This window comes from Stegostoma tigrinum, chromosome 44 (assembly GCF_030684315.1).
Source record: "Stegostoma tigrinum isolate sSteTig4 chromosome 44, sSteTig4.hap1, whole genome shotgun sequence".
Lineage (NCBI taxonomy): Eukaryota > Metazoa > Chordata > Chondrichthyes > Orectolobiformes > Stegostomatidae > Stegostoma > Stegostoma tigrinum.
Window position 1 is genome coordinate 12,305,032 of NC_081397.1, and position 26,047 is coordinate 12,331,078.

General features: G+C 43.7%; 2 protein-coding genes across 4 annotated transcripts in view; one reads left to right on the forward strand and one right to left on the reverse strand.

The window, feature by feature from the left end:
* Positions 1-26,047, forward strand: part of LOC132207190 (histone H3-like) — a 913,943-nt gene that overhangs the window by 338,697 nt on the left and 549,199 nt on the right. The window lies entirely within an intron of this gene.
* On the reverse strand, positions 8,765-25,046 carry LOC132207175 (uncharacterized). Of its 3 annotated transcripts, XM_059642384.1 has the most exons (7): positions 24,949-25,046; positions 19,891-19,926; positions 17,638-17,928; positions 16,420-16,746; positions 14,990-15,085; positions 11,886-11,996; positions 8,765-9,146 (listed from the first exon to the last, which is right to left on the reverse strand). In XM_059642384.1, exons 1-7 carry the CDS (start codon positions 24,977-24,979, stop codon positions 9,091-9,093), a joined length of 948 nt encoding a protein of 315 aa, XP_059498367.1. In that variant the 5' UTR covers positions 24,980-25,046; the 3' UTR covers positions 8,765-9,090. The 3 variants fall into 3 exon arrangements, with proteins under 3 accessions (XP_059498367.1, XP_059498369.1, XP_059498368.1); XM_059642386.1 differs by lacking the exon at positions 14,990-15,085; XM_059642385.1 differs by lacking the exon at positions 19,891-19,926 and having other exon boundaries at positions 24,949-25,034.

Here is a 26,047-nt window from a genome sequence, read left to right on the forward strand (position 1 = left end):
CGAACACAGCAGGCCAAGCAGCATCAGAGTAGCAGGAAAGTTGACATTTCGGGTCTGAAGAAAACTTTCCTGCTCCTCTGATGCTGCTTGGCCTGCTGTGTTCATCCAGCTTCACACCTTGTTATCTCTAATGTTCTGGGGAGTTGGGTTCAAATCCTGGCACAGCAGTAGGTGGCAGTTGAATTTAATGATAACCTGGAATTAAGAGCTTAATGATGACTCTGAAACCAATGCCAATTGTCAGGAAAAATCTATCAGCAGAATAGGATAAATATTGGAGACACTTGAGTTAGACTTTAGAGACTCAACAGAACTGGCAGCATCTGTGGGGAGGGAGAGAGAGACAGACAGATAGACAAAGAAAAAGAAAGAAAGAGAGAGAAAGAGAACATTTCGATCCCTGAGACAGTTTCTCAGAACTACGAGTGTCAAGTAGAAGGTGGTGTGTGCTTTGAAGTTTGGATGCGGGAGCTGAAAGATAGATGGAGACAGTGTCCAGAGAGAGAGAGAGAAAGCGTGGGCAGACAAAGGGCTGGTTGATAGAAAGTCAGGGCAGAAGAGAAGCTGGATAATAGAGATGATGAGGAGTTGATGATAGGTTAACAGTGCTGGAAGTAACCCATTTGGGAGTGTTGGGAGCGGGTTAACATCCTCTGTCAACAATTATCAACAATTCCTTAGTCTGCTTTCCCCTTGTTTCTCTCTGGGCACTGTCTCCATCTTTTCTGTTCTGAAGAAGGGTCACTGAATTCGAAATGTTAACTGTACTTTCTTTCTCTACAGACGCTCCCAGACCTGCTGAGTTGCCCCAAGAACTTTCTGTTCTTGGTTCAGTTCTCCAATGAGCACAGTGCCTCTTCTTATTTTAACATCTCCATCCATCTGTCACACTCTCCCAGCCCCTAAACCATTTAGGAATCAGGAAAGAGGAGGGCAGGAGTAGGCCATTCAGCACCTCAGTTCCACCACTTAATGAGGTCCTGGCTGATCTGTGACCTAACTCCACATGGGAGCCCTTTGTTTCACAATATTTCTCTCAGATTGAAAATTAACAACTGATCCAGCATCCACTGCCATTTGTAGAAGGGCGTTCCAAACCTCTCCCACCCTTTGCATGTAGAATTGCTTCCTAACATCTCTCCTGAATGGTGTGGCCCTAATTCTCAGACTATGCATTCCCTAGTTCTAGAATCCCCAATCAGAGGAAATAGTTTATATTTATAAACCCTCTCTTTTCCTGTTAATGTCTTGAAGACTTCAATCAGAACACCTCTTAAACATTTTAAGTTGTGAAGAGACCAGGCTTAATATGTCTAATCTCTCCTCATAACTTAACGCCTTTCATCCAGGTGACATTCTTGTGAACTTACAGTGTACTCTCTCCAAGGCCAATCTGCCCTTCCTAAGGTGTAGTGCACAGATCTGCTCCAAGGTGGGTCTAACCATGGTTTTGTATAACTGCAGCACCTCTTGTGCGTACTTTTACTCCAGTCCTCTGGATATAAAGGCCAGCATTTCTTTGGCTGTCTTGATGATTTTCTTCAATGTGAATGAAGATTGGCTAACTAGGCTGTTATCAGATTCAGAGGCTGTAACAATTGGTCTGCCACAAGGATCAGTTTTGCTTACACTTAATGCCATGAGCTGTGTAAATGGATTTTGTGCATTGCAGTGAAAAGCTTCTTTCTTTACAAACACAGGTGGAGATAACAAGCTGTGGGGATGTCACAAAGTTGGTTCAATAGGTTAGCAACAGATTAAGTGAACGGGCAGATAAAGAGTTTATATGTGGGAAAATGGGAGTATTCAGTTCGATAGTACAAACTGACCATCAGAGTATGATTTGGATGGGACAGGGACTAAGAATTTTTTTATCCATTCTGGGGGTGGGGGCATCACTGGCTGCGTCAGCATTTATTGTTCATCCTGAATTGCCAAGAGGGCAGTTATACCACACTGCTGTGCCTCTGGAGTTACAAGTGGGTCAGACCAGGTAAGGATGGCAGTTTTCCTTCCCTGAAGGACATTAATGAGCCAGATGGGATTTTCCTGGACAATTGACGTGATTGCTATTAAGCTCAGATTTCCAGATTTTTAATTAATTGAAATTCTACCCTCTGCTTTGGAGGGATTTTAACATAAACCTCCCAGAATATGACTGATGTCTCTGTAGTAACAGTCTAGTGATATACCGCAGTACAGGAACATCTGGCAGCTTGCACATTAAAGTAACACTTTACTTTAAAAAAAAAGGGGCAGTAAGCTTTGCAAGAGAAGGTGGATTTTGTTACAAGCATTATTGCAGCAAAACCTTTTGAAATTTGCTGCCGGATGGTGGTAAGGCCACATGCAAAGACTATGTTGACTTTGTCCCTTATTTAACAAGAGATCCACTTGCATTGTCGACTATTCATAGAAGGTGTTCTTGTCTGCTTCCAGGCCTGAAAGGGTGAACCTTATGGTCAAAGATGATGTAGTTTGGGCTTATTCACAATGCAACAAAGATGCAGGAGAGGTTTATCTTATCAGATGTGTGCAGGTGATTTTAATAAAAAGATAGTGAGTTATTGAGATACTTGCAGTTACGAGAAAATGAACTGGAGAGTGGGAATAGGGTCGATTCGGATAAATGGGTCCACAGTTATAATGAGGAATTTCTATATGTGGTTGTGGAGGGGATAACATTGTTAATCTTTGGAACTGTTAAGCTCAGAAAGAAGTGGAAGCTCCGTTACTGATGGCACACAGAGTTATGGTCGTCTGAAAATAGCTTTCACACCATAAGGCAGAGGAACAGGCGCAGGCCATTCAGCCCCTCAAGCCTGCCATCCAGTAGGATTGTGGCTGATCCAACATTCCTCACTTCGATCTTCCTGCCTTCTCCATTGATTTCCTGACTGATCAAGAATCTATCTACCTCAGACTTAAATATACACAAGGACTTGGCTGCCATGCACAGCCCTCTGGGGCAAGGCATTCCAAAGACTCCTCAACACTTTGAGAGGAGAAATTCTTCCTCATCTCAGACTTCAAATGGCACTCCTTTATTTTGAGACTGTACTCTCTGGATCTAGACTCTCCCAGGAGGGGGGAAACATCCCCTCAGCAGGTACTTTATCAAGCCCTATATGTTTCATTGAGATCACCTCTCATTCTTCTAAACTCCAGTGAGTCCAGTCACAACCTGTTCAACCTTTGCTCATAAGATAATCCCTGCATCCCAGGAAACATCCGAGTGAACCTTCTCTGAACTTGCTCCAATGAAATTACATCTTTTCCTCAATAAAGAGAATAAAATTACTCACAGTGCTCCAGATGTGGAGTTGCACTAAGACTTCCCCACTTTTATACACCACCTGCCTTGAAATAAGGGCTAGTGTTCCATTAGCCTTCCTGATGAACTTATCATGAGAGATAGATGTACGGAGTGAGTGTGAGCAGTAAAGTTGATTCCAATCCACAATCAGAATTTAAAGCATCCTATGGATTAGATTGAGAAAGTTTGAGGTCGCAACTTCACTCCATCTACTTCATTTCTTTACGTTTGATGTGAGTTGGCAAATACGTACTGTACGTCAATTCAGAAAATATCATTCACTTATTGGTGTTTTGGGGGTCCATTTTAAACACAACTATGTAATGTGGAGATAGCGGGATTTCCAATGCTGGGGAATCTGAGATAACAAGATTTCTGAAGAAGAGTCCAGACCCAAAACATCAGCTTTCCTGTTCCTCTGCTGCTGCTTGGCCTGCTAGAATCCAGACCCGAAACATCAGCTTTCCTGCTCCTCTGATGCTGCTTGGCCTGCTGTGTTCATCCAGCTCTACATCTTGTTATCTCATGCAATGTGCATCTTTAATAATTGTGTTTCAAAGACAATTTTAGTATCTATTTTAAACAATATCATTACATTAAACCATGCCCAAAGGTGGTTTTGGAAGGCCAGCAGACTAATGTGAATTTCTTATTTTGAAACTCGCATCTGCAAATGGAAAGAACAAAGCAATATTAGCAATGATAACAGCACAATGTGGATGTCACAGCGAGTCTTGTGCAATTAAAAGAATAATAAATCCTGCAGACTCTGAGGAGTGTCAAATCTCTGGGAATATTTTGGGGTCTGTCTGATGGACAAAATGGTAGACAATTGCTTAACCAAAAGCAGCTTTCGCAACTGTTCAGTGTTCTGAGTAATGCTAGTTGCAACGACCCCATTGGATCCAGTCTCATTAACTGCAGTGTGACCACACTGACGCAAGCAACCCCGTTACACTCAAGTGAGGAAGACACTGTACACATTGTGTCATTGTTTGGGTCGTGGAAGGCAACAGGTTCGGTTGTCTTCGGTTTAATATTTCTATGGCAGTTGCTCACCTCGAACTGAGCCACAGCTATAAAGCAGCATTGCACTTGATAACTACTTAAAGTGTCACAATCAGTTGGTAGGACGGTGATGCCAACAGAGCGGGTTCAATTCCCACACCGGCTGAGGTTACTCTGAAGGACTCTCCTTTTCAACATCTCCCATCGCCTGAGGCGTGGTAATCCTCAGATTAAACCACCGGCCAGTCGTCTCTTTAATGCAAGACTACGCTGACTTCACTCTCTACCACTGAACTGAAGAAAGGGAAAACGAGCACGGATCTTGCACAATGTCTGAGCCATTTGGAGCCTGCATCACCCACAGTGTCAGAAGCGGCGACTATTAATTTTCCTTCTGTGTAAATTGCATACTGTTGCATTGAATCGTGCGTGAAATAAATTGATACTGAATAGAGAGGTGCCTACAATAAGTGTCGTCTGTCCGTATATATTCCCTGGCAAAGTGCCACCCACCATGTTGACGTTGTCCAGCTCCCTCCATCAGTCTCCTCCCTCACCGCTACCCCTGGCTGTTACGGTCTCGCTCACTGCGCACTCTCACCATCGCCCCCTGCTGTGGAGGTCCAGTTGGACTGCCCTGCTTCCTCGCCCACTGCCCGCCCTCACCATCGCCCCCTGCTGTGGAGGTCTACTTGTACTGCCCAACTCCCTCACTCGCTGTCTTCCCTCACCATCGCCCCCTGCTGTGGAGGTCCAAGTGGACAGACGCGGTTACTCCATCCTTCACCCTAACCCCAACCAACACACCACATCATCGCCTCCTGCTGCGGAGATCCAGTTGGACTGTCTGGCTCCTTGGCTCAGTGCAAAACACACCTTCTGATAATAGAATGTGAGGCTGGATGAACACAGCAGGCCAAGCAGCATCTCAGGAGCACAAAAGCTGACGTTTCGGGTCTGGACCCTTCATCTGATGAAGGCCCGAAACGTCAGCTTTTGTGCTCCTGAGGTGCTGCTTGGCCTGCTGTGTTCATCCAGCCTCACATTCTATTATCTTGGAATTCTCCAGCATCTGCAGTTCCCATTATCTCTGACACCTTCTGATAAACTTTCATTGCAGTAATACATTTTCTTTTCAATTGTTTAATAAATTCCAATTTTACGATAAGAACCTATGTCAATTTGTATAACAAACATATGTGACACTATATGCATCCAATGTGTACCCACTAGCTAACAATGTCAGAGATAGTTAAAAACTGCCAATGCTGGAGTCAGAGATAACACAGTGTGGAGCTGGAGGAACACAGCAGGTCAGACAGCATCAGAGGAGCAAGAAAGCTGACGTTCCAGGCCGGGACCGTTCTTCAGAAAGCCTTCCCTGCTCCTGTGATGCTGCCTGATCTGCTTGTTCCTCCAGCTCCACACTGTGTTCCCTTGAGCTAAAAAAATGTGATTTCTTGCTGCTTCATGTGGAAAACTGCAGTTTTGTGTACTGCCTCGTCTGACTGCTGCGGAGAGAGAGAGGGAGACAGAGAGGGAGAGGCGGCTCCGGTTTAGATGTTGTCTACTTGTTTCTCCAGAGCATCCTCCAACTCCATAAACGATGACTGCTTTGTTTCGTATCTGCGGAAGGTGTGTTTAAGCTGTGGGAGCTGGGGACAAACTGAACGAACTGTGATTTCGGAAGAGAGGGGAAATTGAGTGACCGAACTGGAGGTATTTCATGGTGAGTCCGGAAACCATGAATCTTCTCCACTGCGTAGAGCTCCAGAAGTGAGAAATATCGTGTTCACTTTGTGTGTGTCTGTGTGTGAGAGAGAGTGCGAGAGTCAGACACTCGCACCGACACAGGGACTTGCGCCCAGTGGGAGAGAGGGATTGGGAAAGTTCATCGAGAGATGTGGAATGGTGAGTATGATCCCTTTACCCCTCATGTCCGTCTCCCTTCAACTGGATCTGTTCCTTTCTGTCCTTCACTGACCCGTCTCCAATTATCTGTCTTTCTGCTTATGACATGTTTTGCGTCTCGTACTTTCTCGCTATCCATCTATTTACTTTTAAAATTTGAGGAAAAAATAGACAAATATGCTGGGAATCAGAAACACAAACTAAAATTGCTGGAAAAACTCGGCAGCTCAGGCAGCATCTTTGGAGAGAATACAAGAGTTATAATGTTTCAGGTCCAGTGACCATTCTTCTGAAGCTGGTGTGTAAGCACTGGGATAAGACCACAGGCAGAAAATGCTCAGGACGTAAAATATTCTGAAGGTTGCACGGTCCCCAAGCAGAAAATTAGAAGCGGTTTTTTCCACGTTATGTTGAGCTTGGCTGGAGCACTGAGGCAAGACCCCGAGCCAGAAATATTGGCTGGAATGGAGCAAAGTGTGGCGCTGAAATGGTAGGTAACCAGAAGCTCAGGGTCATTTTAATGGACAGAATGCAGGGATGTTCCTTATCCCAATGTCCTCATCCCAAACCCACACACCAGGCCTTGTCATCACATGGGCTCCTACCACATCAACCCAACTTCAGGCACTGACAGCCCCCATTAGCAGCTATTAATTCTCTCAGGCTGACCTTCACTCGCTCTTGTCTGCCCAAATGTTTATTTTCTCTCTTTCCGGGCTCCCTCTCCACCGATCGTTTACTCTTTCTCCCTCCAACCTTCTCCAGTATGTTTATATTTCAACCTTTTCCTCACTACCCTCAGTTCTGAAGAAGGGTCACTGGTCCCAAAATGTTTAATTCTGATTTCTCTCCACAAAAGCTGTTGAGTTTTTTTCCAGCAATTTCTGGAGTTTTTTTTAAAATTGACTTTCTTTTCATTCATTCATAAGATGTGAGCATCACCAGCTCAGCCAGGCCTTACTACCCATCCTTAATTACCTAGAGGGCAGTTAAGGGTCAGGCACATTGCTGTGGGTCTGCAGTCACATGTAGGCCAAACCAGGTAAGGATAGCAGATTTCCTTCCCTGAAAGATATTAATGAACCAGATGGGATTTTCTGACAATGATCGTCATTAGGCTCTTACTTCCAGGTTTTATTTTAATGGAAGTCAAACCCTGTTGTCTGCCATGGCAGGATTTGAACGCAGGTCATTATCTGCTTCTCTGGATTATTTGGTGAATGATAATACCACGAAGATGTCACCTGTCCTGGGAATGAGCTGGGAGGCAATGTCCAACTTTGGCTGCCAATCAGGCACATTCAATGACTTAACCATTGCTCACTGTACTCGGTGATTAAATCATTCACTCCTCTTCCTGAAAGAAGACCCTGAGAACCATAGGAAATGAGTGAAGTGATCATGAAGGAGATGATTAGGAAGAAATAAAGCCCAACAAGAGAAATGTGGTGCTGTGCTAAGCTGTCTGTCTCGTCATTCTGTGATCCATCGTGGTTGCAGTCACCAAAAGGGGTTGAACCATGACCCATCGACCCTACTTCTCATCAAGAAGCAACGGTCAAACCCAGAAATCAGAAGCTAATCATTTTTGTGAATGCATCTCATGTTCATGTTGAGCGCATTGAATTTGACCGTAGCTATTTTAAGGAATGCAGTGGTGTAAAGGTAATGTTGCTGAGCTGGTAATCTAGAACATCCAAGTTAATGGTCTGGAGATGTGGATTGAAATCTCACCGTAGTAGATGATAAAATGTGAACAAATCTGGAATAAAAATGTCCTTTTAACGATGAACATTCTCAATTGTTGCAAGAACCCATTGGGTTCACTATTATCTTCAGGGAAGGGAATCTGCTGTCCTTACTCGTTTTCTGTGGAGAGCTGATTCCTGAGACACACACAACGTGGTTGACTCTCAACTGACCTCTGAAACGGCCTTGCAAGATATACTAACCCTTTCTCAAGGCCAACGAGGAATGGACACTAAATTCTCATGCACACCTAGAAAACAAACAAAAATGTTTGTTTTGCTGAATGCAAGTGACTAGTTGGCTCTTGTAACTTCAAAACTAACATTATTTATGGACTAAGGGAGAATAGGTAGTGCAGATGCTGGAGCATCTGAGAAATTTAAAATGGAAATGAGGAGAAATTTCTTCAGCCAGAGAGTGTTGGGCCTGTGGAATTCATTGCCATGGAGCACAGTGGAGGCCGGGATGTTAAATGTCTTCAAGGCAGAGATCGATAAATTCTTGACCTCACAAGGAATCAAGGGCTACGGGGAGAGTGCAGGGATTATGGTCTTATAACAAGGTGTAGAGCTCGATGAACACAGCAGGCCAAGTAGCTTCAGAGGAGCAGGGAGGTTGACATTGCGGGCCTGGACTCTTCTTCAGAAAATGAAGGGCCTAGGCCCAAAACATCAGCCTTCCTATGATGCTGTTTGGCCTGCTGTGTTCATCCACCTCTACACCTTGTTATCTCTATTGTTTATGGATTATTGTTTCTTGCAAAGAAAAACATTTATTGCCCATTCCTAATTGCCCAAAGGGGCAGTTGGGATGAAAGTACATTGTTATGGATCTGGAGTCACATCTCGGCTGGACCGGACAAAGTCTTTCCCTTAAAGGAGCTGTATTTGGCAGTACTTATTTGATGGGCTGAAGGGCCTCTTCCATCCTGTATGATTGGATAAGAAGCTCTGCAGTCTCCTGACTGTGTATGTGGGAGAGAATGTGCAGTTCAGGAGAAGCCGCAGGTATGGAATGATTGGCAGGGAGCGACAGAAAGCACACAATCAGACCCCATCTTCAGAAGACACATTGGAAACAGCAACTGATTCGATTCCCAACAAGCATCATACTCCTGTTGTGGAGACGCCAGCAGTGTATTTTGTCGGATCCTTTCTGTCCCCTGTGGAAAGTTAACAAAAGAACGGTGTATTGCCATAATAACATAGAACGCATGTTAAAATGTTAGCTTGTGGGCATTCTGCAAACATTGTGAAAACATCTTCTGAATGCAGCCAAGGTTTTGATATATTAGCATTGAACTGTACACATGGAGCGAGAAGTATATCCCATAGTTATATCATAGAACAGGGACCGACTTGAAATGAAAGACAAATAAACATGTAGCAAATGAGCAAATCCAGTGTAGACCAGGTTACTTTGGGGAAAGAGTCACATGGATACCCATGAGCCCCTCAGTCCATTAGATATTGTAGCAGAATTAAATCATTCAGATCATTGATTCTGATCTGCCTTTCAAACATAGCAGGTTGGGGTTAAGAAACCATTCTCCTGTCTGCTCCTCATAGCCCTCGATCCCCTGATCAATTGAGAACCTCTCTATCTCCATCTTAAAGGCACTCAGTGATTTGGCGTCCACAGCCCTCTGCACCAATAAGTTCCCCAGATTCACTGCTCCCCATCCCAACTGACAAAATTCCTCCTCATCTCAGTTCTAAAGTATTATCCCTTCCCTTCACTTTCAGGCCTGTAGTAACTGAAAATATACCTGCAAGTAGATGGGTAAATGGACAGTCGGAAGGAAGGTAAGAAGTAGGGTGTTTGATAAAGATAGCAGCCTGGTGAAAAATCATTGACCACTGGAGCCAACCCTATACATAAACTGCATGAACCTGAGGACATGCACTGCAAACTGCTTTATTTCAAAACTTCAGCATGCATGGGCTCCGTTATTTATTTAAGTGACAAAAAAGGACCATGTCAGATAAGAGACAATCTATACTATTTCCCCTTGACATTGTGTGGGTATTACCCAGTGCTGATTGTCCCATTATTCAAAGTATACCATTATACCAAAGTATTCAAAGGAATACCATTAACTGGAACCTGAACTGAAACAGCCAATCACTTTAGCTCCTATGGTGTACAATTTGGTCCCTTTACTTGAGAAAGGATGTGAATGGCGAATGGACCAATATTTGGCTACCAGAGTTTGACCTGGATAAGTGTAAGGTTATTCATTTTGGTTGAAATTTTTTTTAAAAAGTGACATTCCCTCAACAGAGAGAATCTTCAAGAGTGTTTTGGTGCAGAGGGTTCTGGGTGTCCGTGCGCATGTATCACAGAAAATGTGTTGGTGGGATGTGGGTGTCAGTGACTGGCAAGCATTTATTGCCCATCCCCAATTGCTGTTGAACTGATTGGCTGGCTAAGCCACTTCAGAGGGTAATTGAGTGTCAACTTGCTTTGCATTTAGAGTCACGTGTAGACCAGACGAGGACAGCAGATTTCCTTCCCTGAAGACCATGAGTGAATTAGATGGATTTTTCCACAGACAATTAGCAATGCTTTCAATTCGTATTTCCAGATTTCCTTTTGAATTCAAATTCCAACATTTGCTGCAGTCATGTTTGAACTGGATTCCCTCGAACATGAGCTGAGTTTCTGAATTAATAACCCGGGTGATAATACCACGAGGCCATCACCTCCTGGTGCACATTAGTTAGCATTTTAATATTAATTGGGCCGTAGAATTGTCTTGGAGAGAGAAACTATATGGTTCTGGTTCCACTTGCTACTCATCATGGGTGAGTTGCTGAAATGTGTAACATATTTTCCTCTATCCTGTTGAGGATTTCTTTCATTTGTCCTGACAAAACATTTGGGCTCTACAGTCTATTGTGCAACAATATTCAACCATGTGGTGATATTCTGATGAGCTCATCATTGAAGGGAATGCAAACAAACATTGAATTGAGGGATGAAGAAATGAGAAATTGACGGTTTGCATGGATTTATCTCACTGAAAACAACTGAGTAGAAAACAGATTGAAGGAGAAAATATATCAGACTCTGTAAAGTTTAGATCAGCTCCAATGGCAGCTCTGACACGTAAAAATTCCATTCGGGAATAAGAAGGATTCTTACTTGATGTTGTAAAGTTGGTCAGGCCACTTTTCAATAACTAAATATAATTCTGGTTGTCCTGCTTTTGGAAGAATGTTATTAAATTGGAGAGGGTGCGGAGAAGATTTACAAAGATGTTACGGGGACTGGAGGGTTCGAATTATAAGGAGAAACTAGAAAGTCTGGGACTTTGCCTAGAGCATATGAGGTTGAAGTGTGGCTGTTATAGAGGTTTGTAAAATCATGATGGGCATAGATAAGGAGAATAGCCAAGGTCTTTAACTCTAGGATAGATGCGTTCAAAACCAGAGGGCATAGGTGTAAGGTTAAGGGGAAAGCTTTAAAAGGGACCTGAGGAGCAACTTTTTCACACAGATGTTGGTTTGTATATGGAATGTACTGCCAGAGAAAGTGGTAGATGTAGGTGTATTTGCCAAAATTAGAAGCTGTTTGGGCAGGCCATAGTCTGTGGATCATGGGGCTGTTGTCTCTCCAGGGAGAGATAGAGAGAGAGGGGGCACTGGGTTGTATTTTCATCTGAGGGTCACCACGCCTCAGGCAAGGGATGAGGTGTAGATGGAGAGTCATTCACAGGAACCTCAGCCAGTGTGGAAGTTGAACCCATGCTGTTGGTATCATTCTGCATTAGCAAACTAGCCACCCAGCGATTTGTCCGCCAACGTAATGGGGAATGCACCAAGGCAAAAAAAAAATACAGAAACGAGTGTAAGGGAACATTGAAGATTCAAAACCAAAGCAGTAATGGCAATTTTACCTGGCAGTGGCAAGCTGCTTCTGAAATATTCGACAATGATGCCCACCATCACAATGAGCACGAAGAGACTGAGGCAGAGATGCACCAAATTCACTGCAGTGTGATCTCGTTCTGTGCAAGGAGAAGAACCCAGTTTAGATCGCTGTGTGTTCGGGAGCTCGAGGGGCTGAGGGAAATAATCGAGAAGCAGAGGGGCATTGAACTCCTCACTGTAGAGACGGGCAACATTAGAATGGTTACAATGAGTGCCAACGAGTTCGGATCGGGAAGGAAGTATTGGAATGTAACCATCTTTTCCACAAAATCGAGGAAAGGGAAGCTTAGGATTTGCCAGAATTTGTTGATGGAGGGGATTTCGAGAACCCAGAACATTTACAATACAGAAGACGCCTTTCAGCCAATTGAAGCTGTACCACCAAAAATAGGCTACTTACCTGTGTTAGTCCCACTTTCCCATATTAGGCCCATATCCTTAAATATTATGAAACTGCAAGTACTTATCCGAGTAATTTTTAAAGATAGTCAGGTTATCTGTCTCCCAGGCAATGCATTTCAGAGCTCCACACCCTCTGGTTGATAAAGAGATCTTTAAATCCCCTCTAAGCCTCCTGCCTTTCACTTAAATATGATGCCCCCTTTGTTACTGACCCTTTAACTAAGGGGAATAGCAGCTTCCTATACCCCCCATAATCTCCCACATCTCTGTCAGATTCCTCCTTCTGTGCTTGAAAGAAAACAAACTGAGCTTATTTGGCCTCTTCTCATTGCTGAAATGCTCCATCACAGGCAGCATCCTGGTGAACCTCCTCTGCACCCCTTCCAGTGCAATCACATCCTACATACGGTGTGGAGACTGCACTTGCACACAGTGACAGTTGAGGCTGGGACTTTTTCCCCTGGAGTGGAGGAGGTTGAGGGTGACCTTATCGAGGTACATAATCTCATGAGGGGCACAGGGAAGGTGAATGGGCAAAGTCATCCCCAAGATAGGGGAGTCCAAAACCAGAGGGAGAGGTTTAAGGTGAGAGGGGAACGATTGAAGAGGGACTTGAGGAACAACTTTTTCACGCAGAGCCTGGTGTGTATTTGGAATGAGGTGCAAATGGGAGTGGTAGAAGCAGGTAGAATTACAACATTTAAAAGGCTGTTGGGCAGATACATGGATTGGAAAGGTTTAGAAGGATATGGGTGAGATGCAGGAAAATGGAACTAGGTCAGATGGAAGAAACCGTCAAAGGTGAGGGACGGGTAAGGAAGAGGCTACATTGACAGCTTTGATGGACATCATGAGCTCCCTCTCTGAGGACACACGGGCATGAACATAACTATACAAGAGGGACATTGGGTCTGGTTTATTTTTCTTTTTCTGGGGATATGGGCCAAATTCTAGCAAATGGGACTAGATTTATTTAGGATATCTGGTCAGCATGTACAAGTGGGACAGAAGGTCCTGGTCCCATGCTGTATATGTCTCTCGCTGTGATTAAGTACTACCACATTCAAGTGAATAACTTGGCCATCACCAAACCACCTTTTCTTTTAATGCTCTTTTTTAACTACCAACCACGGCCAGAACTTAGTTTCCTTTTTAATTTTATTTTAGCCCAGACATGCGATCACAAACAACTGAGTCATTTGCCCAGCAGCACAATCACTGTGACTATGTTTTTTTTGCTTCATTCCCTCTAAACTGTAAACTACCACCAATAAATCACCCATGTTGCTAATTTGATACTGACATGACTATGAACATCATCAAAAGTGAGGGGGTTGTAGGGAAAGGGGATAAACCAAAACGCACTTGGATGGTGGAATAAAATATTACATCCCCACGGTGCCCACATTCGCTCGAAAGGCATTGTGTGCACTTGTCCACAACAAAGGCTCCCTCTACGATGACACCCAGGCATGAAGACCCCATTTCAATGAGTGTGAGCAGAACAAACCTGCAGATATGCTCGCGTCATTCACTGGAGCACCTAAACTGAAAAATTGTATCTTGCTGCTCTGAACACACGAAACTAAAAATAGACAGGACGTAAACAGTTCATGCCATGCAGATTTCCCAAACTAATCTAATCTAATCTAATCTAATTCAATTTACCTGCATCTAGCCCACATCCCTCTAAATCTTTCCTGCCCATGTACCTGTCCAAATGTCTTTTAAATGATTTAATTGTACCCGTCCCTACCACTTCCTCGGGCAACTCGTTCCATACATCCACCACACTGTGTGAAAATGTTGTTCCTCAGGTCCCTTTTAAATATTTCCTCTCTCACCGTAAGCCTATGCGCTTTAGTTTAGGACACCCCCACCCTGGGGAAAAGACCTTGGCTCTTCAACTTCTACATGCTACTCATGGTTTTATAAACCTCTCAGGTCACCCTTCAGTCTCTAACACTCCAGGGAAATAAATCTCAGTCTATCCAGCCTCTCCTTATTACTCAAACTCTCCACTCCTACCAACAACCTTGTACGTTTTCTCTGCACCTATTCTGGTTTAACAATATCCTTCCCAGAGTAGAACGACCAGAATTGTATGCAGTATTCCAAAAGTGGCCTCACCATTATCCTGCAGAGCCACAGCATGGCCTCTTTACTCCAATCCTCAATGCTCTGACTGACAAAGGCAAGTGTTCCACATGCCTTCTTTGCCGCCCTGTCTCCCTGTGATGCCATTTCAAGGGACTATGTACCTATACCCCGAGATACCTCTGTTCAACAACACTCCTCAGGGCCTTATTGAACTCATATTTTCAAATAATACTAATACATCACAGAACTTCATCACATCTTTCTGCACCCTTCTCCAAATTAACTGCTAAATCGTCATTGATATAGAAATCTACAGCATTTGAAAATACCCTTCAGCCCATGCCAGTCCGTGCATTTCAAAAACCATTCTAATCCCATTTCGTTGACACTTGGATCATTGCCCTGGCATCACAACTGCACATCTAAACATTTCTCCCCACCCTTAGAGGCAGTAAGTTCTAGATTCCTCACCATCCTCTGGTAAATCCTGGTAAATCTCCCTGTGCACCTTCTCCCAGTGCCATCATATCCCTCCTAACCAGTGATGTCACCCTTTTCAATCAGTTACCTTTCTTGATAATTATAAGGCACAGCAGCGCAAGTAAAAGAATGATCACAGCAGCACAAGCCAGTCCAACATACAGATAGAATCCCGTCTGGGCACCTACGCAATGCAAAAGACAGAGTCACATTAATGAACAGCACAGAAACATCAGCATGTCCGGCTGAGAATAATAAGCATCTTGAAGCATCAGATGGTCCTTTATTGACACATATTGACTGAATCAATAAATGGCTATTTAACAGTCTTGCTGTGTTAATGTTCCTGATATTGAGTCAGAGCAGATATCTGGCATGTCCCATAATGCTCACCACTTATGCTTGCAGTGGGAGGTTCAACAGGATGCTGCCTTGTGAGGTTGGGGGGTTTCAGGGATGGAGAGAGATAAAATGATGTTTGGTGTGGTTAGGGCAGAGAGGAAGAAATGTTTCCTGTTGGAGGGACCAATGACTGGGGAGGTGGCCTCGAGGAGATGCGAGGATTTTTATTAACATCCAGAGCATGGTGGGGAATGTGGAACTCACTGCCTGAAAGTGTGGGAGAGGCAGAAACCCTCAGCACATTGAAGAAGGATTGAGATGTGCACTTGTGATGCCAAGGCAGACAAGGCTATGGGTTAGCCAATGGGTTCAGAAAATAAATGAGGTGGTTGCTTTTGATGGGCAGATAGGCCTGTTTCTGTCCTGCAATTTTCTTTTGATATGTAATTTTACAACACTCACTCCCATCCATTAGCATTCCCTGATTAAGTCCACTGTTTGTTATTTTAATTACTTCTGCTCCTCGGGTGGATAATCTTATAGTTGTTTCAGCTGTTGTAACAAATTCAAAAATATGCATCTTTCCAACCAACTCAAATGCAAACTGAGCAATGTTTGCTGCACATCAGGGGCCTGAATGGTCAAATGGTCATGGTTGGCAGTACACAGACAGCTCTGTGTCAAAGCTCACTCATTATATCCTGTCGAACAATGGCAGTGTTATCTGTCATTGTCTGTGAATCAAGATGAAGCCAGCTAAATCAGAAACAGGTAAATGTCTGCCAGGAGAAGAGGCTTATTTGAGCAAATTTGAACAAGCTAAATCATCAGCATGAGACAAGCTTAAAACTGGAAGCACCATTAGTCATTGAACTGACTTTTAACCAATTTAATATTTACAAAAACAAACGAACAGTACCTATTACCTAGAGATAATGGGGACTGCAGATGCTGGAGAATTCCAAGATAATAAAATGTGAGGCTGGATGAACACAGCAGGCCAAGCAGCATCTCAGGAGCACAATGATGGAGGGTCTAGGCCCGAAACGTCAGCTTTTGTGCTCCTGAGATGCTGCTTGGCCTGCTGTGTTCATCCAGCCTCACATTTTAGTACCTATTACCTATATGTATTTGTGAAAACGAGGAAGACTCTGAGATATAAGAACATGTAATTACCTTTCGACTTACGATCCCACTTTCCTTTCTCCTTGACTGAAACCGATTGGCTGGATGGGGAAAGGACAGGGCGTCCATTAACGTTTGTCTCATATCGACAAGTATAGTTTCCTCCAGAAGCATGTTCATAGACATTAATGGCAAAGGCTGCAGCACCTTCAAGACCAGTCACATGACGTTGCTGTCGAAAACCTTCCCTCTGACTGTTGTACAAGTAGAATATTCCTCCGTCGGGGCGAATCTCACCTTTGCAGGAAATCACGACATCGCCCATGGCTGAACTGGCACCGGTATCTGAGAGTGTGATCGTCGGTTGGGAGAGGTGATCTGTCACATCATTTCAAAGCACAGGCTTTAAAGAAAACACTTGGAATGAGAAAGGTTCAGAAGAAAGCAATTGCAAAGTCCAAACAGACCCCTTAACAGCAAGAAAGCTCAAATCAACCACATAACATATTTCTGAAGAAGGGTCTAGGCCCGAAACATAAGCCTCCCAGCCCCTCTGATGCTGCTGGGCCTGCTGTGTTCATCCAGCTCTACACCTCGTTATCTCAGATTCTCCAGCTTCTGCAGTTCCTACTATCTCTTCTATAAATGTATGCAAGTCTCTGACTGAAAACAGAGGAGATGTCGTATGAAACACCAAGGTCTTGACTAAGTGACCCCCACTCCATTACCAATGCAGTCAATCGAAGAGAAGATGGGTTTGATCTTTGAAGGAATGAAACCGAACCTCCAAATGCAGGACGCTGAATAGGGACAAACAGGCACACTACCCATGCATTGCCGTCCCATTGCCATTCGCTAGGACGGGTTAGACAAGTGAAGCACATAGCATTGATGTCCAGCTCCCAAAATCAGGTAAATTCACAGCAACAGGAGGGGAGGAAGAGGGAAAGAGATTCAGAGAGGTATAGAACGGCTCCAGGATGGGGAAAGAGTTCACACCTGCCCTGTGGGTTACATATGTCGTTGCTTTGTCTGACTAACTATGGAAATTGCTGCTTCTCAACAAACTTTCAGAAAGTTGCTACAAATGGCCCACTGCCTGTACTCGGTGATTGTGGTCATGTACCTGTGTAAAATGAACATTGGTCACTTTGCAAAATGCCAAAATGGACCTTACTGAGAATGACGTTGGCGCCCATCGATTCAGTGCTTTCTGAACTATTGCAAACTGATTATTCCAAACAGGTAGGAGCCGGTTTAATGACATACCTCCGACATGTATCAGAATGGGCTCAGTCCATCCTGATCTTCTCCGTGTTCCATTCTCCGTCACAAATAAACATTCACAGCTGTAACTTGCTTCACCTCTCCTTAAGGGTTTTAATTGGAAAGATGTTTCACATTGTCCTTCAGGAACCGCTGTGTCACTAATTTCAGAATTGTAGCAGGAGTGCGTCCTTGTGGCTGGACATTGACAGCTACACCTCACGAATGTTGTCTCTCCTTCCAAAAATTCCCCATATGATGGATTTAAAGACACAACCGGCTTTGGCAAGTCATCTGTGGGATACAATTAAAGCAATTTATCCACTGAATATCTTCAATCAAAATGCATGAAACTATTACGATAAGCTGACTTGACATGTACTTTACTGCACAAAGATCGCATGCTGCTGTAAATGATCATGCTTGAGAGCATTATATTCTTAAAATGAATCTCACTGGTTGAAATTATATCAAAGGCACGTAGAGTCAAACAGCATGGAAACAGGCCCTTTGGTGCAACCAGTCCATGCCACACATAATCCCAAACTACACTGGTGCCACCGGCGTGCTCCTGGCCCATTTCCCTCCAAACATTTCCTACTCATGTACTTACCCAAATGTCTTTTAAACACTGTAATTGTACCCACTTCCACTTCTCCTTCTGGAAGTTCATTCCACATGCAAACTATGGGGATACTGGCCTTCAGTAGCCAAGGCACAGATTGAAAAAAGAGGTGCTGCTGGAACTATATAAAACAACAGATAGGTTGCACAGCAAGTGTACTGTTTACAGTCCTGGAAAGCACACACTGGGAGGGATGTGTTAGCACTGGGAGAGGATGCAGAGGGAGATTTACCAGGATATTGCCTTGGCGACTGATGAGTTTAGTAATGGAGAGAAATTGGACCGACTGGGTTTGTTTCTCACTGAGCAGAGGAAAGCAAAAGAGGGAACATGAATTGAATTGTACTGGAATAACTTTATTGTCACATGCACTCAAATGAGAACTGTGAAAAGTTCACAATTTGCCTTCTCAGATATACGGTGCTTGGGTACACATTCCTCAGTACAAGTTGAAAGGAAAGAAAAGCAGGAAAAATAAAAGAAATATAAAACCCAGCATTCCATGTTGTAGGAATCAATTAGAAACAAGAGAAATAAAAAAGTTCAGAGCAATGGTCTATCCAACCCAGTGAACGATGGCACCTAACCTCCATTCCACAAAGGAGTAAACTCCAGATCACATCAGGCTTCACGTTGAGGCCCTTGAAACCAGGAGACTGCTCTGGAATCACCTCAAGGCCAGAAATCCACGCTGAGGACAAGGGACTACCACACGAGGCCAGAAGTCTGACATGCCAGGCCAGGAGCCTGCCACACTGGGTCCGCACTGAAGCCAGAAGATCACAACAAAGAAACAAGCAAGAGAAAAAGCAGCACAAATGGGAGAATAAAAAAGAGAACAGAAAAAGAAACAGACAGAAAGGACAGGCTCCAGCTGTTGCATCCTACTCCACCATCACCCTGGTGATTGATTGCAATGTATTAAATGAGGAGGGGGCATTGATAGTACAGACAGGTTGAAGCCCCTTTAACTGAGGGATCAATGACGGGGGGCAAGGGGCATAGATTGAAGGGAAGGGCCAGGATATTGGGAGGGGATGTGAGGAAGAACATTTTCACACAGAGGTTGCTGGGGAATCTGGAACTGACTGCCTGTAAGTGTGGGAGAGGCAGAAACCCTCATCACATTTTAGAAGCAATTAGAAGCGCACTTGCAATGCCAAAGCTATGGGCCAAGTGGGATGGGAGAACACTGAGGTGGCTGTTGTTGACTGGTGCAGACTCAATGGACCAAACGTCCCTTTCTGTCCTGTAGATCTCTATGACCGAATGAATGTCATGTTTTTTTCTTAAGCTTTCTCAAAGCTGTAAATGTTTTATGAAGTTTGAAGCAATGACACCTGATAATGTAATGATGGCCATTTAGACCATTGTATTTCTCACATTATCAGTTCTGTATAATGTCGGGAAATATAATCAGCATATCTGTGGCACTTCTTAACAGGCAGAAGAAAAAAATAGATGTTAGAAGATTAACTTTCAAAATGATGTATGTAAGCTGTACACAAATCTCAGCAGTGGTTTTGTTCAAGCTGTTTCTGTTCAATTGATCTGATAATCAGGTGAAAAAGGATTAACAAAGTAAAGTTGATGTTAATGAAGTTAATTGTATTTTACGTTCTCATACTCACCTACATCCTGCGTCTTGACCAGAACATGGAAGAGAACTAGTGGGAAATGATAAAGGAATTACTGAATGTTAATATTTTCCCCTTTACTAATCTGGAGATAGACAGATATACAAATTTCTGTGGCGACACACTTGGACGGTAGGGGCATGAGTCTGGAGTGTAATATTTGTGCAAGATCATGGAACGCAGTCTAAATTGGTGTCATACTTGTTAAAGTTGTGTTTAAGCAGGCATTCGTTCAGAGAGCTTTGGTACCATGCTGATTGAATGCCTTGGACACTCATGCCAGATGTCTTCACGTTTTGAAGACAAGTGCTGATCATGAAATATCAATGTTGGTGTAAAGGTGTTTGTGGTTATCTCATCCCCACTCTCCCTGAACATTCTGCATTAATAAGGAATAGATAAAAAGAAAGGGACCTGGGCTGGGTCATAAAATAACAAAAAACATCAATAGATTAGCATGAGGAACTGTAGCTGAAGCAAAAAAATGTTGAGTCATTTTTGTTTCAGTGAGGAAACAGCATTGGAAACAGTTAGTGTGAATTATTTATACAGCAACAAAATTCATATCCCTCTGACCCCTTCATGTGTACATACATATGTATCCATCCAGATGCCTTTTAAATGATGAAATTATACCCATCTCCACAAACTCCTGTGGTAGCTTATTCCATATGCAGCATCCTCTGTGTTAAAAAGTTACCCCTCAAATCTTTCCTCTCTCACCTGAAACCTACACTCTGTAATTCTGAACTACCCTATCGTTGGAAAAAGATCATGGTGATTCTCTCTATCTGTGCCCCTCATGATTTTATCAACCTCGATAACCCTTCAGCTTCTGACTCTCCAGGGGAAAACAAAGTCCCAATCTCTTCAGCTTCATCCTATAATCCAAAGCCTCCAGTCCCATCAACTTCCTTGTAAATCTTCTCTGTAGCCTCTGAAGTTGAGTAACATTTTGCCTCTAGAAGTGCAAACAAAATTAAACAGGAGTATTGTAATACTGGCCTCACCAAGGTCCTCTAAAGCCACGACATGACATCCCAACTCCTATACTGAATGTTCTGACCAATGAATGCAAGTGTGCCAAACACCTTCTTCACCATCGTGTGTACCTGTGACTTCACTTTCAAGCACCATGCACCTGTACCCTAGGTCTCCTCTCCGGAATACACCCAGGGACTGTTTTTCTGTAACAAAGTAATAATGAGCAATACACTGCATTTGGAGACTCAATTATCAAGTCAGTGTTAATGTGGTGGAGGATAAATGGCAGGTGTGTATACAAGATGTTTTTGTGGACTATCACATTGAGGCACCAATCTGGGATCGGATGAGGATGGATTTAATATTTTGCAACAAGAAAGGGTTCATTAATACTTGTTTTCAGATTAGCCCACAGGAAATAGTGATCGTAACATCATAGAATTTAGGAAATACTGACCATAATGTCTCAATTTTAGTTTAAGTTTCAATGTGACATTGTTGAGCTTTGAGACGAACGAAGGAAAATATAAAAATAAAAGAAGAGGTCATCTGGAGCAAAGTTTGAAAATACACAAAAATAGTCAATAGGAAATAGGCAATTCTATAAACAAATAATTCAGGCTCCAAAACAAGAACATAAATTGCTGGAAATGCTCAGCAAGTCAGCAGCATCTGTGAAGAACAAAGTCAGAACTGACTAAGGATCACTGGACCCGGAACATTAAGTCTGGTGTTTTCCCGATTTACAGCATTCACAGGTCTTTCAGTTTTTACTTCAGGTTCCACAACAGTTGTACATTCTTTTAATGTATAAACGATCAACGGGAACAGTGGATCTAATGAAGGATCACTAAAGATATATAACATTTTGTGAGGTGAAATCAAGCAGATTAAGGGACTGCCAGAAACATAATTGGCACATTGTTGGCTATTCTTTCCTAACTGCAGATTCTGAAGTTGGTCATGCTGACTTGGAAGTGTCCAATATAACCTCTCGGATAGTGAGCAAAATGGGATAATGGAGATCTTTGTTAGTGTGGTGACCACAACAGAGAACATGTTAGAATCTGTTCAAGAGAACCCGGTACATGAACAGGAATCGAAGATTGGATATATGAGACAGAGGCAACGAGGCAGCATTAAAAGGGTATTGTGCTTGGTAAAACTGATGGAGCATTTTGATGACATTAGTTACAGCATCAGTAAAGGAGAAAAAGAGAATTGATGTTTTTTTTTAAAAGTTATTTGTGGGATATGGGCATCGCAGGATGGCCAGTATTTCTTGCCCACCCCTCGATGACCTGGTGAAGGTGGTGGGAGGCTGCCTTCTTGAACTGTTGCCATCCAACTGCTGTGGCTTGACCCACAGTGCCATTACAGAGGGAATTCCAGGATTTTGACTCAGCAAAAGTGAAGGAATGGCGATACCTTTCCAAGCCAGGGTGGTAAGTGGCTTTGAGGGGATCTTGAAGGTGGTGGCATTCCCATCTGTCTGCTGCCCTCGTCCTTCTCGATGGAAGTGGTTATGGATTTGGAAGGTGCTGTCAGAGGATCTTTGGTGAATTTCTGTAGTGCATCTTGCAGACGGTACACACTGCTGTTACTGACTGTCGGTGGTGGAGGGAGTGGATGCTTGTGGATGTAGTGCCAATCAAGCGGGCTGCTTTGTGCTGGTTATTGTCAAGCTTCTTGACTGTTGTTAGGACGGCTCTCATCCCGTCACATGGGTAGTATTCCATGACATTTCTGACTTGTGTCTTGTGTATGGTGGACAGGCTTTAAGGCGTCAGGAGATAAGTGAGTCACTGTGGTAGTCTCAGCTCTGACCAGCTCAAGTCTGCAGTACAATTGCCGGAATGTTGTCAGGACCCGTAGGCTTTGCAGGATCCAGTATCTCCAAAGTTTCTCGTTATCACATGGAGAGAATCGAATTGGCTGAAGTCTGGAATTTGTGATGCTGGGGACCACTGGTGGAGGCTGAGATGGATTATCCACTTGCCAATTCTAGCTGAAGATTACTGTGAATGCTTCAGCCTCATTTTTACATGGATGTGCTGGGCTCTTCCATCATTGAGGATGGGGATATTTGGGGAGCCTTCTCCTCCAGTGAGCTGTTTAATTGCCCACCATCATTCATGACTGGATGTGGCAGGCCTGCAGAGCTGAGATCTGATCTGTGGGTTGTGGGATTGCTTAGCTCTGTCTCTCAGTTGCTGCTTTTGCTGTTTGGTGTGCAGTATTCCTGTTTGGTGGCTTCACCAAGTTCACACCCCATCTTCACATGTGCCTGGTGCTGCTCCTGGCATGCCCTCCTGCACACTCAGTTGAACCAGGGTTGATCCCATGACTTGATGGTAATGGTTGACTGGGGGATATGCTGGGCCATGAGATGACAGATTATGCTGGAGTACAATCCTGCTGCTGTTGATGGCTCACAGTGCCTCATAGATGCCCAGTCACAAGTAGCTAGATCTGTGCAAAGTCTGTCCCATTTAGCATGGTGATAGTGCCACACAATACAATGGAATGTGCTGGTGGGGCTGTGTCTCCACAAGTGCGATGGTCACCCTTACCGATACTGTCATGGACAGATGCAACTGCAGCTGGCAGGTTGGTAAGGATGAGACCGAGTATGCTTTTCCCTCTTGTTGGTTCCCTCACCCCCTGCCATAGATCCAGCCTGGCAGCGATGTCCTTTGGGCACTGACCAGCTCGATCTGCAATACTGCTGCTGAGCCACTCTTGGTGGTAGGTATTGAAATCCCCCACTCAGAGTGCATTTAGTGTCCTTGCCATCTTCAGTGCTTCCTCCAAGTGGTGTTCAACATGGAGTACCGATTCATTAGCTGAAGGAGGATGGTATACGGTCATCATCAGGAGCTTTCCTTGCCCATATTTAATCTGAAACCATAAGACGTCATGGGGTCTGGAGTCAGTGTTGAGCTCTCCCTGAGCAACACCCTCCCTACTGTATGTCACTGCGCGGCCACCTCTGCTGGGCCTGTCCTTTCGGTGAGACAGGACATACCCAGGGATGGTGATGGTGGTATCTGGGACATTGTCTGTAAGGTATGATTCTTTAGGCATGACTCTGTCAGGTTGTTACTTGACGAGTCAGTGAGGAAGATCTTCCAATTTTGTCAGTAGCCCCTAGTTGGCAGTGAGGAGGACATTACAGGGTCAACAGAGCTGTTTCTGCCATTGTCTTCTCCAGCGCCGAGGTGAACGCTGGGTGGTCCGTCTGGTTTCATTTCATTGAGACTCTGTAGCGATTGGTACAACTCAAAGTCTTGTTAGGCCATTAGAGAGGGCAACTGAAAGTTAACTACATTGCTGTAGGTATGGAGTCACATGTAGGCCAGACCAGGTGAGGATGGCAGATTTCTTTCCCTGAAGGTGATCAGTGAACCAGATGTGTTTTTGCAAGAATCAGCAATGGTTTCATGGTCATGAATAGATTCCTAATTCCAGGCTTTTTAAAAAAATTGAATCAAAATCCACCACCTGCCCTGGTGGGATTCGAACCCTCGTCCCGAGAAGATGAGCTGGGTTTCTGGTCTAATAGTCCAGCCCTGATACCACTCGACCATCACCTACCCTATCAGAAGGCTTTTCATCAAATCCCACACAGGATTGCAACAAATTTAATTGCACCGGAAGAGATTGGATGTATTGAATAATATGATCACAAATTACTCAGCCTGTGGGACAGGGTGGATTGAACTGGAATATTTTGAAATTGCTCCATACAGAGAAAGCAGAGATAAGAAAAGAATATATCATGATCAGGAGGCAAGCTCTCCTCATGTGATGTTACAACCATGAAGCATCATGTGGCTGGAGATCATTGAAGATGTCAGCACAGGAAGGGATAAACACTAAGTTTACATTTTCAAAATACTGGGCTACAATAATGGAAGGTATTGACTAAATTAAAATGTAGTAATGAGCTAAACTCTTTTGATGCACTTCCACAATTGACCAGTTCCTGAATTATGCAAAGTAACTCATGACTTAAAGCCATCTTTTAGGAGTTAAAAGCACAAACTGAGAGGACCTACTACTCACCAATTGCAAGAAGGATTGGAGAAGCAAACATTTTCCAACAAAACTTTCAGCCGATTTTTCAATGTTGAGGTCCGTGAGTTGGTTTCTTTTCCTATTTGACTTTCCGATTGATTGGAAGACAACAGTCAGTCTTGAGCAATGTGAAACAGGAACTGAGATGGCGACACAAGTTGTCATGCGGTTTCCCAATGCATTTTCTGGCAAAAAGTTATTGCTAACATCAAAAAACAGGCAACTTTGTCGAGCAGGCAGCACAGAAACAGTGCGTGGAAGTGAGAGCCCAAAGGTCTTCCGGTGGATTACGCACAGGGGCTAAACTTAGCTCAGTCGGCTGGGCTGTTAGCTTGTACTGCAGAGTCACACTAACCAGTTCAATTCCCACAGCCAGCTGAGGTTACCGCAAAGTTCTCACCTTCTCCCCCTCACCCCTCACTTGAGGCATGCTGACCTTCAGACTAAACCCACCACAAGTCATTTCTCTCCCTGACAAAAAGAGTGGCACTGTGGCAAGTTTACCATTACCGAGGGGTTAGTAGTCATGACAGATCTCATGGCTACATGATTGCATGAAGAAATTCTGACTGTACATGCAAATGGCATGTTTAATGTGCATACGGTGTATTTGAAATCACTTTAAAACAAAATTAAGATTGCCCTGTTACAATTTGTCAATTCTGAAAAGCTGTATGATATGCTGTTATAAATCTGAGGAACAAAGTCTTCACTTGAGAGAAGAAAAGATGAATGTACATTTCACATATTAGCCCTGTGCACATCTCACTCCGCGAGACATATTGGGTGTTTTTTTTAATTTCCTCATGGCCAGCAATTACTAACCATCCCTCGTTACTTTAAGAAGTTGCTGGCGAGCTGCCTTGTTGAATTACCGAATTGGAGTTAAACTGTCAGGTAGAACATGAAGTGTGTTGGAAAATCACATTCCTCCGAGCTCCTGAATGCTCAGTCTGAATTTAAATTTTTATTTCAAATAGCGTGGCATAACATTTAGAATCCTGAAAATGAAACGGAAATTGTCAAAATGAGTCCTGCAGCAGTCAAAGATTCATTCTGATAATTATAAACTGAAATTATTTTGTTA